Source organism: Callorhinchus milii, unplaced genomic scaffold (assembly GCF_018977255.1).
Source record: "Callorhinchus milii isolate IMCB2004 unplaced genomic scaffold, IMCB_Cmil_1.0 Scaffold20, whole genome shotgun sequence".
NCBI classification, from domain to species: Eukaryota; Metazoa; Chordata; class Chondrichthyes; order Chimaeriformes; family Callorhinchidae; genus Callorhinchus; species Callorhinchus milii.
Window position 1 is genome coordinate 2837512 of NW_024704761.1, and position 14427 is coordinate 2851938.

At 42.0% G+C, this 14427-nt stretch overlaps 1 protein-coding gene across 2 annotated transcripts; it reads right to left on the reverse strand.

Moving 5' to 3' along the window:
* Positions 1-5097: 5097 nt before the first annotated feature.
* On the reverse strand, positions 5098-14139 carry psmd12 (proteasome 26S subunit, non-ATPase 12). Of its 2 annotated transcripts, XM_042342282.1 has the most exons (12): positions 14089-14139; positions 13807-13919; positions 11159-11218; positions 10840-10968; positions 10122-10229; positions 9401-9505; positions 8301-8450; positions 7999-8133; positions 7396-7508; positions 6755-6929; positions 5963-6040; positions 5098-5618 (listed from the first exon to the last, which is right to left on the reverse strand). In XM_042342282.1, the coding sequence occupies exons 2-12, from the start codon at positions 13909-13911 to the stop codon at positions 5409-5411; spliced, it is 1368 nt and encodes a 455-aa protein (XP_042198216.1). In that variant the 5' UTR covers positions 13912-13919; positions 14089-14139; the 3' UTR covers positions 5098-5408.
* Between the last annotated feature and the right edge of the window lie 288 nt (positions 14140-14427).

The window sequence follows — 14427 nt, forward strand, 5'->3', positions numbered from 1 at the left end:
GGGGATAAGGGGGCAAATCTGCAGCTTGTGAGAACTAAAGCTGGAGAAGCGGGTGCAATTAATTGCCTTAATATTAAGAATGCGGGAACATCTGGCAAATTGGGTCTATGTTGGGGATTTAAGGTTGTAAAGGTTAGCTGGCATAAAGATGGTGAAGCTGTTGGCACCGTTGATCTTGTCAGTGAAAGGAGTCACATTTTCATTTTATTGCTGGGGTTGAAGGGACTTATGTTCTTTACCGACAAACAATACAAAGTTTTGGTGCTGCACTTTCCAGCAGTAATTAGGAGTGACTGAATCTCACCCCGCCCCTTTCTTAAAGCAGGGCCCAAGGCATCTTCTTTGCTGCCACTGTGACTGAGATCAACCCACTGAACACAGAATGAGAATTAAACCTTGGGCGCCTTGGGACGTCCTCCCGTCGTGAAAGGCGCTCAATAAATGGAATCTTCTTGTTGTTGTTGTTGGGCAAACGTTCAGCAAATATGTGGTTCCATCCCCAAGCTGGGCAGTCCTTTTAGCAACTCAACCAAAAAGCCAACAAATGCACCCCTCCAACTCATCCAGTCGTCTCACAGAATCAAAAGGATGGCTCACTTTATCCATTTGGGTCTGGTGTCAACACTGTGGTCTCTGGGACTGAAAGTCAGGACAGTATCCCCAACATTGTTGAAAAAGTGCTGACCTAAGAGTTGAGACTTGAAGCTGAGGTCCTGTCTTGTGACATTAAATCTCCAATTCTGAAGAGCCTACAATCCTCCTACGTTCACCGCAAAACATAAGGTGAATGAGTCACTCACTTGGTCTCTGTTTCTGAGATGCCACTGGTGCGGAATTAGCCGCTGTGTTTGCCCACTTACATAACAACACTCACCGCACGTCATCGGAGTGCAACGTTTTGAGATGATTTAAAGCCATAAGGAACTTATCGGGTATAAAAGTATCTGATTTAATATCATATGCAGAAAAGGGCGAAGTGATGGAGATATGCTTTTTCCTTTTTTATATAAAAAAACTTTCGACCGTTTATCTGCGCGCCCTGTGGTTTTCATACACATATAGATATATATATATACACATATATATTAAATATATATATATATATATATTAAATCCTGGGTCTGTTTTTTTTTGTTGGAAATGTTTCCAAAAAGCAAATGAAATGAGACACCTCGTGCGAATAGAGTGCGGGGATTGGATTGAACTATTCTTTCGAATTCAGCCTCAAAGGGTGAGTCTGGACTTGAATCTCATCACCAGCGAGTGGCTGACTGTCGGCAGCAGTACACACACACACACACACAGACACCGACACACACACACACACACACAGACACCGACTCTCTTTTTCTTTTTTTTTAGAAAAAAATTCCATCGAAAAAAATGCTGTGGTCCTGGTGTTTTGGGGGGAAGGTCTCGTCTGTGGGGCACACTCAGCAGATAAGACCTTTTCCCCCCCAAGCACCAGACCAGGAGGTGTGAGGAACATCCATCTGGTTGCAGCCTTTGAGCAGTGATGCTCTCTGTGGGTATCCCACCCCCTCTCTCCCCAACATTGACCATTAACCCTTCGTTAACTCTCAGGGCTACTTATTTTTGTTACTCCTTCGCCCCACCCCCTCCCCACCACGCACACGCGGTGATTGGCAGCTTCTGGTCCAATCGCAGACAGGAGCGCTTGCACTTCTAGTCCTGATTGGGTGGAGGGGTCTCAACCAATTAGAACCACGTAAAGGAGGGGCGCGGAGTTTGAAACCCGAGAAACTCTCCAAAAAAAAATCACGGGCCAGAGCGGGCGGGTGGGTCTGCGAATAATAATAATAATAATGATGATGATAACCCTCGCATTTGATGTAGCGCTTTTCACGTCGGGAGGACGTCCCAAAGCGCTTCACAGAACACACCGTAAAGCGAATTGACTGTATATTTGTGGGCGAACGCGGCAGCCAATTGCGCACAGCAATGTCCTACAAACAGTCGTGGATTGAAAATGACCAATTTATTATTGTTTTTGGTTTTGGAGGGATTATTATTAGGCTCTGTGTGGAGTAAGGAAACTTGCCCGAGGTTTGGCCCTCTGCCTGGAATTGAACTCAGGTCACTCGTTTGCAAAGCGAGTGCTCTAACCACTGAGCTACAGGACTCCCAAGCGAAGCTGAGGACAGAGTGGCAGAAAGGCCCGGCTGGTAGTCACACTTGGGAAGAAAGCTTGGTCGTTATTGGGAACGCCAGAGGGATACCACTGCGCGTTATATTTATTTTGGATCCTTATTTCTGAAGTGTCAAGAAAAGATGGTTTGGTGACAATGTGGGTGCGAACACACAGCAGAAGCCAATGCCTCCTGGAAGGGAGTTGGATTCGCATCCCATGGGCAGAAGAGGCAACGGCTTCCAATTTAATTACCCCGAAAGGTAATTTCATCATAAAACTACTGTATGTCAATCGAAGGAATATTCACAGGCATTTCCAGTGATCCAGGAAAACCTATTCCGGGACTCACCAAAAAAATCAGAAATGCTACGATCGGGTATATATATATATATGTGTGTGTACGTCTAAAGAAGCTTTTTGCGATCATTTTCGAGCCCTGCGATGTTCTAACAGCGACATTTAAAGCCCCACAGTTACAGCGGTTGTGTAGTGATTTTTAGAGTTAGAATGATTTGGACCTTCGAGTTGAGAAACGGTTCTTTCTCTCTCCCCACTGGGCCGTCCAGGGGAGAAGTTCTGAGACTTGAAGAAGTTTGAGACTTCTCAAATAAAACACGTTCTGAAATTTACAGTTGGGTTTCGTCACGTTTGCTGCATCGTCTCGTCATTCAAGTCGTGCGAGTTTTCTCAACTGTAGGGTAGAACATGCAGAACAGGTCACCGTGACTTCTCCCAGAGTTTGTGTGTTGACAATAGATACACACGGATCAGACTGTAATTAAAATACAGGACCCCCCCCCCCCCCACCCCCAGAGGTTCCCATTGATGTGCAAATACTTTTATGGGTTGGAATTTACAACACTTGACCCCTTTTGCAACGGTTCACCGTGTGCGCCCGGCGACGCCAAGCGGAGCGATTGGGAAGTAAGTTATCGATTTCATAATTACGAGCCAATTGTTCATTCCCTCTTGTGCCCATCGGGGTCTTTAAGGTCAAACCCGGACTTGACCTCGTAATTCTCCACCGCAGTCCTTCCCCACTTCACTCAAAGCAATTGAGGTCGAGACATCTAGAAACAGAAAGACACGGGTGGGGGGAGAGTGTGGTTCAGGCTGTTGTTGGAACTTATGGCAATGATCAAACTCCATATATATGGTTTATTTAGACGTGTCCTGTGATAGCACGAGATACGCGAAGATCCATTTTCCTTCCATTTCCACATCCACGTGATTTTAATCAATGGAGATCACGATGGGTGGATCTCTTCACACTATTTTTCTCTTCATTTTGACTTGGCACTATCCCAATCGTCACAGGATAGATCTTGATCCTCCTCCACCTTTATGGTGGAAATCCAGCTCCTTCTCAAGAGTTGAGCTTCTTTTAGAGGACGTTAGCAAAACCCGCTGGTTGTTTTACTGGTTTACCTCCTGCTATGTGAAAAAATCTTTCACCACCCTCCCAATGATTTGAGTTGTTGGAAAACGTGTTCCCTACTGGATTTACAGGCGACACCATTCAGTAGCTTACTTTGCACTTTCCCTGGTAAGGTGACAAACAAGAGAGCCCAAATTCTCACAGGTTTAATTAAGACCATAGGTGTTCTCTAGCTTGCAAGACCCACCTATCAAATTGAGACAGAATTTGAGGGGGTTCCAAAATTCAACATGATCTTACATTTAATGCAATGTATTTAATGTTAAGACAAGATGGCTACAACCATGAGGCATTTCAGTCCTCAGTATATAGATAAAACACACAATACTGGATTCCATAGGTCAGTGTGCTTTTGATTTATAATAATAACAATCCTCGCATTTGATATAGTGCTTTTCACGTCGGGAGGACATCCCAAAGCGCTTCACAGAACAAACTGTAAAGTGAATTGACTGTATATTTGTGGGCGAACGCGGCAGCCAATTGCGCATAGCAATGTCCCACAAACGGTCGTAGATTAAAAATGACCAATTTATTATTGTTTTTGGTTTTGGAGGGATTATTATTAGGCACTGTGTGGAGTAAGGAAACTTGCCCAAGGTTTCGCCCTGACTGGAATTGAACTCAGGTCTCTCACTTGCAAAGCGAGTGCTCTCACCACTGAGCTACAGGACTCCACATAATAATTATATAATTCTTATGAAAAATAAGTGATTGGTGCAGCTCAGAACTCAATACAGCACCAACATTGTGAAGCCTATACTGTTGTGGAAGATCAGGAGAGGGAAAAATTACATGGGCATTAAGAGATCCAGTGGAAGTGGCCTGTACATGGTTCTATAATTCTAGCTGCAACCATAGGACCATCTGTAGTTGGTTAAAGTTACTGTTTATTGGTGATGTTGCTAAGAAACAGCTTAGAATATGATGGAAAGGTAACAGCTGGTGGAGTTTAAACATCGATTGCTTGGTTATATCCACAGAAGGCACAGAAATAGTTCACAATGGCGATCGGTATGGGCAGCAGTGTGCAGTCGGTAAGAGTAAAATCTTTGGTGTAATGGACACTTTAATAGAAATCCACCAGAGACATTAAAAGATTAAAACACATTGCAAGAGGAATCCTGGGTGAAGTTTATAAAGTTTGTTGCTATGGCACGCACATCAACAAGAAGTGCAGGATATCAGCCTGCAATGGAAGGAAGAACACTTACTCTTATTTACCAAAATACAATTGGTGCGCAGAGTAGGGAACAAAAAGGAAAAAAAAACACAGGGACTTGTTCAACATGTATAAAGAAATCTTACAAATCAAAGTTTCACCATTTTAAAGACATCACACTGATCATAATGCTTCACATTTGTGAAAGACACAAAGTGTATGGTATGTTTTACTAGGTAGAATGAAAGCACAATGAAGATTAGCTGCTCTTTGAATAATTATTGGAAATGGAGGTTGTGATATGCGATTTAATGAACCAATCCAAATAGTAAATACGGTTAACAGTTTCAAAGGAAAAAAGTCACCAGCTGGGTAACCATATTTTAATTGTATGGTTCTTTCCAATTTACAGTACATTCATCACACACACTGCTTCACTCAAAACTGGTCTGTTACCTTTTAAATCAGTGAAATGAACCAGACGACCAGTTTTCCCTTCCATATCTAACCATGCAGACCTTCCGCCAAACAACCCAAAGCTGCCTTTCTTCAGCTCAAAAACAAAGATTTTTTAAAATTTTTTTGCATGGTTATTATGACAATTTGATATTTTAAGATGTCTTTTTCAAAAGACAGAATGCGTCCTATCGCGTCCTTCACTGGAGGTTGTGGATCATCTCTTCCTTGGCTATGAGGTGTGTGGTTTTGTTTACAAGTGCCATGAGCGAGTTCAGCTTGTGCGACCAGTCGTTGAGAATATCATTGGGGTCCTTTGGTCTCTGGAAGTTGATTATTCCTGCTAGTCTGTCCACTTTGGCAAAGATGGTCTTGCTTACTACCAAATTGGAAAGGAATTCCTCAGATTCCTAGAAGGTGAACAAGAGTAAAACTGGCAATGAGAAAATTCAATTTAAAACAGGTTAATCTACTCAACTGTCACACTCCTAAACAAAGGAAAAAATGTGTATGTTTACTGATGATCACAGCTGCCACGTAATATGGTTTAGAAATGCTGGAGAACTTAGGCACTAAAGTAGCACTTACATAATGTGTGGTATCAAAACTGACTTGTATGAAAAAAAGCAAACAATGACACAAATGCACATTTTTCAAACTCATTTACTTTGGGGACCATTTCTTGTGGTTTGTTCTCGGAGTATTAAGTTTGCCAGGTTATATTTTTTTTATCGAGACAAAGTTTGGTACTCACATCAATGGAAAGATCGAGCAGCTCCGACATTCTCTTCATCGTAATGCGCGTGTAATATTTTGCCATTATTCGAATATTCTGAAAGATCAATAATATGAAAGGCTTAGACAAAAACTATATAGAGCTTCCTAGTTCTCTGTACTACGTAGTCCCTAGTACATAGGTAGTTCAGCACATATGTGCATGCAATCGCCAGGAAGTTGGAAGACGAACTAGATGGACCTTGGTCTTTTTATTGCCTGGCATTTCTTACGCAAGAGGCTTGCAACCCGAGTTACCTGATCTATGCCTATGTCGGCAGTCCCAATGCTAAAATTAGCTGTTTATTCTCCTGTAAAGAGACATGAAAAAGAATTCCCAATCCAGATTGATTTCCTAAAAGTGACCTCTGTGTGCATGTGTGGATGTCAGATTAAATCAGACTCATGGTCTGAACTCAAGACATTGATGAAGGAAGCTAAATACCTGAAGGCTGACAAAACCCTTGAGATTATAGTCAAGAATTGTTAGTCAGTGCCTTACTAAACTCATATTGGAAGCAAGTATGAATCATCTCTCCTGTTGGGTGTGAAACATGTTTAAAAAAAAACACAAATGCTCATTTTAACTTTTCACCGACAAAGTGCACAGTGAAAGCAGGGCAATGACCCATGTTCCAATCCAGGGGATTAAAAAAACCCTCAATGAAATAGCAGCAGTCATACAAATACAATTCCTCCATAATATCTCACAACTACATAGGAAATGCAACACGATTGGGACACGCTATAGACTTAAACAGAATGCTCGTACATGCTCCACAACTCGATTTTTAAGATCTTTCCATCTCTTGTTTCCCTCTTCTGTGTTTGAAAACACATCTGTGGAAGCATTTTCAGGCAACTCTTCCCTCAGTTCCTTGCAATAATCCTCTTCCAGCGAGCTCCAACGCATAAGTTCCATGGTGGTGAACAGCTTCAAAAGATCTCTGTAAAGCGCAAACATCTGGTTAGTCTACAGCAGTGTCACATTCCATCGAGCAAATGATTGACTGATTCTTACAGTTGCAAATATCTGTTACAGTAAACCACTAGCCATGCATCCAGAATTAGGAATTATCTGAACCAGGTTTGAAAATAATTCCGCGATTCCCACACTAAAAATCCATTCTGTTTCTTCAAATGTTTTTCTCTTCCCTCCCCACCATTAGTCCAGTTAGCCTTGTTTTTCTTGAAAAGTTGAAAACTGCATAATCTGTCAGTGCCTTGGGACTTCCTTCCGTCATGAAAGGCGCTATACAACAAATGTAAATATGTAATTGCTGCATGGAACAGGATTCAATTGTACAGCATTCATACAACAACAACTGGTGTTGGGAAAACTAGAAAACCAGCTTCTTGTATGAGTAGACGAACAACAAATTCTATCAAGCATTCAGGTTAAAGCAAACTTACTTGTACTTAGGAATTTCTTCAAACTTTTTGTCAGCATTGATTCTATGAACCAGATCAGATTGCTCATTGTCGTAAGGAGCCAGAATCACGTACAAAGCTACACTCTTCAAACTCTGCATATTAAACAAGTGGATTTTTAAAAAAAGTTAAAAAATAACAGACCTATACACACACACACACATCACAAACACTAGTAAATTAGAAACAAATCCTGCAAAATATATAGTATTAATTTCTCCCACAATTCACTTTATAGTATATTCTGTGAAGCGCTTTGAGCTATCTCGAAGATGTGATAAGGTGCTATATCAAATGCAAGGATTTTTCTTATCATAATAAATATATTAGCTATTCAAACAGTGAAATACTGAACACTCAAGTCTCGGTGCACATAATAAACAACTTACAGGACATCAAGACTCAATGTAAATGCAGCACAAGACTAAAATTTATTATTGCATAGACTAGATCAAAAGATTACCTGGGCAAGTATTTTAAATTTCATATTTCAGATTTCATATAGTCAGAAGGAGACCCAACAGCAAGCATCCCTAACAACTCAGTGACTATGCTCTTTCACAATAATCAATACCAATGGTTTACCTGTTGCCATTTTGTTTTATCAGCCTGGATGCAGGGTGTATCATAAATGGCGCGATAATGTTTGCAAATTGACAGGTAGGACCCCTCGTGCTGATCAACCTGAATCATTAGATTGTAGTATTTTAACTTAAGCTCCTATAAAACACAAAAGGACATCAGATTAATGAAGATTAGTCTCTTAAAATGTTTTTTTCAAGAATGTTTGGATGGCTCAGTTAGTAAATGGTGAAGACCGTGAAACTGAGCCTATTTGACAAATGGCTGAATGCCAAGCTCAACTCCAAATCTACAACAATCCTTACCTCAGTGTTTTCATCTTGGAAGAATTTCGTGTTGATTTTTTTGCTGATGATTTGGGTTCGAATATAATCTTTAACAGCTAAACAAAGCCTCATCTGTTCTAAGATGAACTCAACTTTCTCTTTCTTCTCCATTGACCCATAGGTTTCAACCTGTTGGTTTAAGATAATTGTTTTGTTAAAAAAAACTTTTGATTAAAATAGTCCCGATTGTAATGAAATTTGAAGCGCTAGGAGTAATGTTCTAAATATAAATCTGGGGAAAATGTAGCATGTTGAAGTATTTTAATAAATTGAAAGAATGCTTTTTAGTGTTTGTTAAACTTTGAAGGTCAAAGGGGTTAGAAAGGCATGGGAAAATTGCTTTTGGAATTGAAATGTTGAATGATTTGCAGAACAATTGAAAATGTTTACAGTCCCATAAAGATTCAAGGTGCTTTTCGCAAGGTTACTGTCACATCACACAGGTTTTGAAATGCATCAGTTAGTTTCATGTAATAGATCAGTAAGCAATTTATTTTGCAGCTTCATAGGTGAATGCTCTAAAATTACAAAAGCAAATCACAAAAACTGCATCAATAATCGATCGAGCTATCCAATTTAAGTGCAGAATTCGGGGCATACCAGCAGCTTTTTTCTGATGAAAACATACAAGTGTATAGTGCATCATTAATGCTATAGTGCTATATTGCATTTGGTTCTGCTTCCGCTTGTTATCACAAACAAGATAGGACTTGCTGATGGAGTCATCTGAATGTCTTTGCTAAGCAAATTCATATGTGCTATTTATTACTCAAATACATTTGCGTTTCATGCTTGGTTAGTTAGAAAGTTGCAAAAGTTTTGCAGCAGCTTAATGGGTCAAACACAATAGTTTCCATCCGTGGTGTAAATACAATATGGCCCAGAGATCTTGCTATAATGGAAATGTCCCCACTAAAAATGTACTTTAATATTCCAATTCTGTTCTATTAGAACCTTTCCTTATGATGAACATGGTTCTCTCATAACACATTGCATAGCACAGTGCAATGTGTTAAGAGGGAACAATGTTCATCATAAGGAAAAGGTTTGAAATCAGACTACATTTTGATGATACTCACCTGAAGTTCTTGCAAAATTGTAGCAGCTTCTTTAACTTCTCCAGCCTCCTCCTTTATCGTTGCTAACTGTCTTGTTAGACGAGCTCGCTCGATTTCCACATAAATCTATACAGAACAATATTCACATTCTGGGATTGGCAGCCCATTTACAAGTTTTATCACAACATTTATTATCATTAGACAATCTGAAGATTAAAGGAAGATCTGTTAGTAATGAAAAAAGACTTCTTTACTCAAGAGAGCTATGGGATTGACTTCCTCAAAAGTTGTCGTGGTGGGAATATATGCTTGAGGGAGGTAGACAAATACTTGGCTAATAAGGGTATAGAGGGCATGGAGTAATACCCAAATGAGCTAAGACAATGACAGATTGGCCAACTAGCCTTCTGCAAGGCCTGCTAGCCTCAAGGCAGTTTTTTAAAAAAATTAGATTAGGTTGACTAAAGTCCACAGAAACACAAATGCACTGATCAAATTGTACTAGAAATATCCATTTACAAGTAAAGGTTTCAACATGCCCTTATGTTTGATCAATGTAAACTGATCTGTGCCTTAAGTTCAGAAATAGCACAAACACCCTGCTCCCACACACAAAAGAACACAAGCACTTAAAGCAAAAGGAAATCTCAATTATGTTTCAGGTTACCTAAATATTTATTCAATTAGCAGAAAACAAGCCATCAAAGAAGCTGCTTTCAAGAAAAGGTGAAAATGCACTGACCTTCCCAGCTGTGACAGTGCGCAAAGTGTCAATCAATCTTAATTTGATTGGTAGGTCAGTGATCTGTTCAATGTATGTACAACACTCCTGCACCATCTTCGTAACTGCCTATGAAGTGAAGAAAAATGGAAAATTTACAAAAGCAGATTCCAACCAATGCTAGTTTTTAAGTCCAGACTTCAAACATACTTTACAAAAAGTTTTTAAAAATATTTATAAGTAAAGCGTCACTTGGATTTCTATTAACTGGGATAAGCATTGTGACTAACAAAACCTTTTGCACATTACTTGAGTTTGAAAACCTGTAATGAGAAAGAATCAAATTTATCAAAATGTGGAATGGACATACGTAAGAGCTGATCACCTGCTCACTTGTACTGTAGTTTGAAGACTTCCATAGAGAGACAGATTATTCAACTATCACCAAACACATAGAATCTGCTCTTTTCAACTCATTTAAACTAAACTTTGAGACGTTCATTGGAACAGAAGTAGCAACGTTTAATTTCTACCGGAAGACCACCCATTCAATTTCAAAAAGTGCACTTGCAATGCAGGAGCTTTGACTTCCTACATTGCTGAGTATATTTAACTACTGGAATAGATTTGGTTACCCCAAAGAGCCGTGTTCTATACTGTCATTTTCTAAAAATTGACAATAGACATCTCTTTGATTCAAATCGAGTTTCAAAGCACTGGTCTCTAGCTGAGGACTTACCTGCTTTAGCTGACTTCTCCTTTTGGACAGAAGTACAATATTTTCATTCAAAGAGTCCCAGTCTTTTGCTTCAGAACACATTTTCACTATGGCAACCAGGATTCTTGATGTTGACGACATATCAGAGGCCTAAAATTCATAATGAGGTTGGTGTGAAAAATATTATTGCTACAATTATCATCTCATAAGGAAGCCCCATTCACTAGTCTGGAATTTCTTCTTACAGAGATTCCAGTTATGAAATTCCGCAAATTAGATACCAATGACAGAGTTAAATTTAAAGGAATATAAAGGCGACTTGGACCAAACTTTGACTTACCGTTCTTGTCTGCTTTTCCAGTGACAAAAGGTTATCAATAGCCTCCTGAAGTCTTCCATCCTAACAACAAGAAAAATGCCTTTTAAAGATGAATAGCTGCAGTACAGAATGAGCAGCCATACGCTAGCTGAAGTTCACATACTTTTGCCAACAGCACCCATCCATCCCCATCCTTGGTATACAAACGCATCCAACTAGACTCATCTTCCATCAGATGATCTCCACCTCAGTCTTGTACTCCTAGGCTTCTCAACAGTTCTAAAATGTGATGGCTGTGCAATAACTTACCCACAAAATAAAATTACAATGGTTACTCCCCCATCTTCACCTGACCTCTCACACACCAAAAACAAAAAAAAAACATTAAAAAAATTAAATGCTTTATACCTTTTGAATTTTGCTAATTTCTCATGCCCCCGCCCCATGTGACAGAAAAATGATGACTAAGCCTTACATTTATTATTGTAATATTTTCCCTCACCAATTGCAGCCTGTTTCCTGTAGAGTAAGTGCAACTTCTCACTGATTTGACACAGTTAAGCCTACCCAAAATGGCAAACTCCAAACAAACTTGAAAATAAAATCTGTAAAAATTTTGTATAAACAGGACTAACCACTAGAAATATTCTAGTAATTTTGCACAAACCACATATTTCTCACTTGTACAGTAGTTAGTGCTAATGGTTTCTGTCCTCAAACCTACCCTTGACCACAACAGCAATCTGAGATATTTGGACTCTAGGATTTTGGTACTGCTACATTCCCAAAACATAATAGCACTATGAATCCTCACGAATAAAGGATACAATAAAGTAATTACTAAAACCTTTAGGCTTAAAGTTTAAATGTTGCTGCACCATACGCTTGAATAGAAGGAATTGCTCTAGATTTCCTTAGTATCTGACGCATGTGGAAGCACATTACCATGCTTAAGTGTATCCAAAACCAAGCTGAGATTTCTATCCATCCCACACATGGAAATCCCAGAGATAGATTGTTGGAATGGAATGCGCACTTTCTCCCTGGAGGGATGCATCCCGTTTACCTAATTCCAGAAAGTATTAAGTGCAGGTTGGCAAGAGCCAAGGCCCGGGGACCTCAGAGTATTGTTGGGATAACTGCTGGAGTCTAACCAGCTAAAACCACAAAGCTTGCCATTGATATCGCTGATGGCCCCTGCTCATCCGGCTCTGGTTACCCTGCCTGTTAGGGCTTTGGCTTGCAGGGTTAGATCATTATAGAATTAACATTTCCAAATTCACTGAACAAAGTTTATTACAAAAAGTTTGAATCATAAAATTGACAGCACAGAGGGAGACCCTTGAACCTATTTGGATGCTTGCTTTTGTCTGCCCTCTACATTCCCCAGCGCCTTGGGACGTCCTCCTGGAGTGAAAGGCGCTGTTCAAATGTGATTAGTTGTCGTTTCACTGACTAGAGGCTAATACGCGCATCCCAATAATTCTGGAAACTCTCCCGGTTTACACGGATAAAATCCAATACTGTAACCTAAATGACATGAACGCAGCACAAGACGGAGAGATAAGATGCTCAGTCTTTATGAAAATGCACAGCAAAAGCAAAGCTGAATAAACGACTCTGGAAGAGACAGGACCGCGGGAACGGGTAGACGGACAAAGCAGACATTGCAGCTCCCTGTTCCAGTCCCCTGTGCTCAAAACCCAATCCAATGCACACACACACACAGACACACACCGGGAAGCCATTTTGCCCAACACTTCTCCCCCAAAACCGGCATTCTCCATCCTGTTCCTGGGCCGAGGCCTTCGAAATCAGAACTGCCACTAATTCCGTCAGAGGTCTAACCCCCCCCCCCCCCCCCCCCGAGCAGCTTCAATCCCCGGGGCCCTGCGGTCAGGAAATGTCACACACCGGCGCAGTGGGGGGGGGGGGCGGCCTTGCGATAGTACCCCCACTCTAGACACTCGCTACCCTTACTCAGCGATTCTCGGTCCACTTCGATAAACAAGTGTCCCGCTTCATCGGCGCCTGAACGAAAAAAAACTTTCAAAAAGCACTTTTTCCCCACCCCAACCCACCCCGATCGATTCGACCGTCCGCTTCGCTTACGAGCTGCCAAGACCCCCCCTCACCCCCCACCGCCCCCCCCCCCAAAAAAAAAAAATCGCTCGTCATCTCTCGAAATTCGACCCAGAACACGGGTTTCGAAACGGGTTCGTGCGGGTACGGGTTCCGGCCGTCAAATCAAAAGAAAAGTATTTACTCGCCGATCGTGAAGCTGTTCCCCGCCCAACCCTCCCCTCTCGGTCTAATATCACCGCAGCCACTCCAAACACTTAATTCCCTTCGTTATTTCTATTTAAATACCACGGCGCGTCGTGCGTGCGGTTGAATTTTAACCCGGGGCGAGGTGGGGGGAGATTTTTATTTTTTTAAAAAAAAAGCCCGATCGTCAAAAAAAAGACCCTGGCATCGGGGGTGGGTGGGTGGTGAGGGGGGGGGGGGGGGGAGGTTGTCAAGCGAGCCCCAGGCTCCGGGGCCTAGCGCGCCAGGGGCCTACGGACCCCAAGCCATTCGAGTTCGGTCAAGTCGGTCGGTCTGGCTCAGCGAGCGAGCGAGCGAGAGAGCGAGGCCCGGCTCTCAGTGACTCGGGGTTTCTCACTCACTTTGGCGATTTTCTCGCATTCCGGCAGCTGCTGGTCGACGGTGGCGCTGTAATCCATCTCCATTTTCACAATCTTGCCATCGGCTCTTTCGGTGCCGTCCGTCATTCTCGCTCCTTTTTTTTAAAAAAAAGATGGTGGGGGGAGGGAAGGGTCGGTGGGTGGGTGGGTGGGTTGGGGGGGGGGACTTGGATGGCGGCAGCAGCAGGAAGAAGGCAGGGAGGGAGGGAGGGAGGGAGGGCGGACGGGCGAGCGAAAGGCCGAGAGATCGCGCGTACGACCAACCTCCCCCTCCGGCCGGCGGAACCCAACTGAAAAGACAGGCGCCTGTCCCGGCCGCCTCTCAACGGTCCTCGAGGACCCCGCCAGCAGCAGGCGCGCGACGCTGCTCCCGCGCGCAGACTCACTGGGACCGACGGTCGCGAGACCAACGGTCGCGCACCGCGTGTCGTCTCCCTGACAACGTGGTCAGATGGGGGCGGGCGGGCGGGTGGGGCGGGTTTCAAGCCCAAATTGGGCGGTTTTTTTTCTCTGTTTGTATAGATATGCATATATATATATACATAGAGAGAGAGAGATATATATTTTTTTTATTTTAAATTTAAACCTTACGAAACGTTTTGT